The sequence below is a fragment of the Penaeus vannamei genome, chromosome 27 (genome assembly GCF_042767895.1).
Source record: "Penaeus vannamei isolate JL-2024 chromosome 27, ASM4276789v1, whole genome shotgun sequence".
NCBI lineage: Eukaryota > Metazoa > Arthropoda > Malacostraca > Decapoda > Penaeidae > Penaeus > Penaeus vannamei.
In genome coordinates, this window is record NC_091575.1 from 19,019,304 (window position 1) to 19,024,303 (window position 5,000).

Here is a 5,000-nt window from a genome sequence, read left to right on the forward strand (position 1 = left end):
ACTCTTTGACTTGCATACAATGAAGGAAACACAAGACTGCAAACGTGAGTGTATGAAGGCCGGGGTGCGGGGTGAACCAGTGACAAGCTGACTACAAGCAGTCATCAGGATCCACGGGCGTGGCTGGGTACAATAGAGGGGGGCAGGCTGGCCACCCACGTCCGTGACATGTTCAGTGGGCAGGCGCAGTAGATGCCCATGTGCACTACATGGCGGCCTGCACACACCGCCGCCCCCGGGCAGCATATAGGGGGGTGGGGCTGGCCGGTGAGGAGGGGGGGGCGGCGGGCGCAGCCACACTGGGACAACGTCCTCTTCAGTCATAAGGGCGGTGGTCACAGCCACCGTATATTATCCTACCAAGAGTTTACGAGGCCACCATTAGGTTGCGTCATTTACGACTACCAATAATCCTTACGTGGGCAAGCAACAAAATATCATAACCATGTCAACACGAGTGACACCACAGCAATTGCATATGAGGTTGCCTTTAAACCTTTGAAAACATTAACAGTTATCATACATCACTCAATTTTAAAGTGGCACTTTAAAACATTTGAATTACTTAAAACATAGGTACTTGGAAGTACCATTCATGAAATTCATTATATTCTGAATGAAGCAATTTCACTGAGTTTAATAATGTCACCCAAACCACAAGGACTACAATTAAAAGCATTTAATTTGATGATAAAATTTTCAGAGAGGCAAGCAGATCTGTTGACAATGAAATAAGCGGTGCTGAGCGCTATGAGGGGCAGCCCGCTGCTGCTGCTGCTGCTGCTGCTGCCAACACTGCGACTGCTCCACATGTTACCAGACGATTCTGGGTCTGGCCTCTGCAAGCAACTTTCCTTGCTCTTGATAATGCTTTTTTTCAGTTACTGCTGCTTCTCTTCGCTTCGTTCTCTTTACATCTGTTGGTTCATGTCTCCCCAATTCCACAGCTGTAACATATATAAATAAATGTTATTTAGCATTCAATCTGGTTCGATTAAAACTAATCAAACTAATAAAACTGAATTCTTTGTTTAATCAACTAAGAAACAATGCATTATGGCAATAAAACATTATGCCCAAGAAACAATGCATTATGGCAATAAAATGCTATGCCCTAATTGGAACAGCATCTGTCTTAAGTAAAAAATCATTCTACCAAAAAGAGGATTTAACATGAAATGGCTAAATCTCGAGTACACACCTGACCATGCCCATGTCCATGTCCGTACTGTGTCATATCCAAATCGCCGTAATAGGGGTTGGCCGGTAGATTATGTTCCAGGGGTGGTGGAGCTAGCATTTCCGGTAAGTGCATGGGCCACATGTCTGAGCCCACGACCCCGAATCCTCCACTCACACCCCCAACCACGCCGCCGTGCTCCGACCTCTTCTGGGCTCGCTGGGCGCGCTCGGTGCCAATGGGCTGCAACTTTGACGGGCGCTCCTCCGGCTGCTGAGCAATCCCTCCTGTGGTCGCCGCTGCTGCGCTCTGGGTGGGTGAGGCAGGGTTGGAGGAATGGGGTGAGTTGAGTGGGGGAGAGCTATCCTGCGAGGCCCCGCTGTTTCTGTAAGTGTTGTTAGCTGCCATGGTAGTTGGTATGGGAGCAATGGGTGGCGGGTTGCGGGGCAGGAGCCCACCGATCACTTCGCCGAAGCCGCCCGAGAGGGAGAGGTTCGCGTCCAGCCCTCCCGGAAACTGGTTCATGGCGCTGAAGCCAGAGCCGATGGAAGGGGTGACAGTCGGAGCTCCGTTCTGGAAGGCAGCTAACTGGGTGCGGGGAGGGAAAGTGGGAGGCACAAATGTTCCTGATCTGCTAGTAAAGTCCGGCGCATTGGGGTTGAGGTTGCTCTGTATCTGGGGGGCAGCAGAGATGGGTGCCAGGATGTTGTTGGTGAAGACAGGGTGGGTGTTAGTCTGGGGTGTGGTGAACCTTGGCCCATTCATCATGCCTGTCAGTTGAGCCAAAGATGAAAACTGTTGTTGCACCTTCTGCTGGTGGAAGGGGCCAATGATCTCAAGAGGGGGTGGTGGCTTGCGATAAGGCTGCCCTGGGGCCAAATTAACTAAATCGCTGTGGTCAGGAGGCGGCACAGGGCCACGGGGGATGGAGGATACAGGACCGCCAGGTGCCAGGCTAGCCATTGAAGCACCAGAGTAACCTTGCTGCATCATATTCATCCCTGAGTGCGACAGGTGACCGCGGTTGGAGAGCGGAGCACCAGGTCCAAGGGATGCAGACGGCATTGATGGAATTCGCACCATCGATGACAACATGGGTGGGGGCGTGCGCGATGGGCCGGCCAGGATGCTGAAGGAGCCAGTCCCCCCCATGTCCAGCGAAGAGCGGGGGATGGGGGGTGGTGTGGAGGTCTGACGTGTGGCAGGGGGTGCAATAGGCCTCATGGACGGGGAGGCCACAGGTGTCCCTGGGGCGCTGCGAGCCATACTTGTGGTGAGCGGCTGGTGAGATCCAGACAAAGGCATGGGCACGGGGATGCTTCCTGGCGGGCTGCCGCTAGCCACAGCAGTCACGTGGCTGTGGCTACTGGCTGTGATAGTGGAGGTCGTCCCTCGGTACCCGGGAGCACGGCTGGCATCCACTACCGGAGGCTGCTCAATCTGATCCAAGTAGCTGCTCACTGGCCCATTGCTCAGATGCTGCTGGTTCAGCTGGTTCTGATGCTTGTTCCCGTTCGGAAGGCCGGACGCAGCAACGGAAGCGAAGTTCACTTGCTTCTCCTTGGCACCCCACATAGCCTCATGTGTTACTTGGCTAAGGCGATTATTGAAGATGGAATATTGCTGTCCTACCATACCATTATTGTTAGTTTCTGGTAGACCCTTCTCCTCGGACACAATACCTTCTGAGGAGTTGGTGGCATTATTAGCTAATCCCTGATGCGCTTGTGAGGGATTAGGAGACCCTACAAGCGGTGGTGTGGCACTCTTTCCTGAGCCTTTGGCATCAGCTAACTTGGTGGCAAACATCTGTGTTACATCTGAAGTCATTGCTACAATTGCAGAGTTGTTGGTATTGGGGACTTTATTAGCACTAGTGGTAGGCACTGATTTCTTTTCACCTGGGAACAACTGCCGAACAGCAGGACTCTTGGGGACTGCACAGTTGAGTGGCCCAATGGTGGACACAGGTCTCACCTGTGCTGGAGTTCTTTTCGGGGATGAGACGGCACTTGACCAGGCTGTGGTTGTGGTGGCTCCACACTTTGCTACTGTGACGCTAGTAGTAGAAGAGGTGACTGTAGCCATGCTAATTCCAATAGTACTGGCAGGTCTCAGAGCTTTGCTACTGGGAGCCTGGGATACTGCAGACTCAGCACTATTTTTGGAGGGTTTGGGAGCAACCTTGGCAACAGATTTTGGCAACAATTCTGAGAGATCCTTGTCAGGATCCTTGACCAAGGCAGAAATGAGGTTCTGTGCTTGGCGTGTGGCTTCCGTTGAGCCCTTGATGCTGATCATTCTGTCTCCTTGGCTCTTGCCCTGCTTTTCAACCTCAATGTGAGCTCCTGACACTTCCCGGATGGTGTTAATATTGCATCCTCCTCGGCCTATGACTCGACTGATGGCGCTATTAGGGACAGATACTTTCTTGGCCTTTCGGCTCACTTCCTTCCAGCCATCCTCTCTTCTGTTGCCCTTCTTAGGGCTAGTTCCAAGCCCAGGAGCAGTCTTGGTATTGGGACTGAGAGAGGGCGCGCTGAGTGTGGTAGACGAGCTTCCTACCAGGCCTGGGATGGGAGTAACATAGTGGTCCACCTCTCCAAACGTGTCTAAGGCATTTACGCGGGATGAGTCGTGGGTCACCTTCTTGTTGTTCACAAGTTTGAGGCTCTCCAAATGGAAGATGTCGAGCTCATTCATAGTCTCATTGGCTTTATTTTCCTCTTCCTTCTTCTTCTTGCTCTTTGATGTGTTGGTGGATGAGGCACTAGAATGCTGCTGCTGTTGCTGTTGCAACTGCTGCAAGGTTGTAGACCCAGCACTGGTACTATTCAAGGAGCTTTTCTTCACTTCAATGGTTTCGGTGACTGGGACTGGAGGGGATGTTGAGTTTTGCTTTTGGTGAGTGTTGGAGATTTCTTTGTTCTCCTTCTTTTTCTTCTTGCTTTTCTTTCCAGTCTTCTCCTTATCCTCCGTGACTTTGGTCTCTGAAGTTGCACTGGTTTGGCTGTTAGAGTCGATGCCACTGTCGCCATCCTTTTCCTCCGGCACAACTTGCTCTACTCTCTGGAGGTTGTTGGTCTCATTTTTCTCCTTTTTCGTCTGCTGTTGCTTGATCTCCTGGTCCTCATTGATGACATTTTCATTCTCATCCTCACCATCATAATTGTCACCGCTGTCGCTACCTTTTGGGAAGTCAGAGCGGCGTTTCTCAACCCTTCTCTCATATTTCTTGGCCTTTTTCTTGAGCCGCCTTCGACTAGCCGCAGCCTTCTTGGATTCTTCTTTGTTCCGTTCCTTTTCTAATTCCTCCAGTAAGATGGAGGCATTCTTGTTAGCCTCTAAAGCTTGTTTTTCTTTGGCCGCACGAATCACCTCCATGCAATTAGTACACTTGGTCATCAGCTCTTTGTCTGCTATGGTGGCAATGTACCGCTGCAACTCCAGGTCAGAGGGAAACTGGGTCACATTTCGTACCATGTACTTGACAACCTTGTAATGCCCTCTCTTAAATGCAGCCATAAGGCAGGAGACCTTCCTGTTGTCTTCGGACTCAATGTCAGCCGTGGCACTATTTAGCAACTGAACCACTTCCAGGTGTCCCCCGTTGGCCGCTAGCCACAGGGGAGAGTTGCCCTTTTTGTTCTTGACTTCCACTTGAGCACCTCTGTAAATTAATTAAACCCTGGTTAGTTTTACACACAACTGACCAACAAGGAGAGGATAGGGAAAAAGGGGGGAGAATAGGGACAGGAAGGAGGAAGAAAGGAGGGAAGGGAGGAGGGAAGGGAGGAGGGAAGGGAAGAGGGAGGAAGGA

At 51.3% G+C, this 5,000-nt stretch overlaps 1 protein-coding gene across 3 annotated transcripts in view; it reads right to left on the minus strand.

Annotated features, from left to right (window-relative positions):
• mask (multiple ankyrin repeats single KH domain) overlaps positions 1-5,000 on the minus strand; it is a 55,570-nt gene that overhangs the window by 470 nt on the left and 50,100 nt on the right. For all 3 annotated transcript variants that reach the window (XM_070140971.1, XM_070140970.1, XM_070140972.1), the window contains 2 exons: positions 1,202-4,850; positions 1-947 (listed from right to left, as the gene is read on the minus strand). The exon at positions 1-947 is cut by the window's left edge and continues 470 nt beyond it. In XM_070140971.1, the coding sequence (XP_069997072.1) occupies positions 912-947; positions 1,202-4,850 (3,685 nt within the window). In that variant the 3' untranslated portion in view covers positions 1-911. The remainder of the gene's footprint in view (positions 948-1,201; positions 4,851-5,000) is intronic.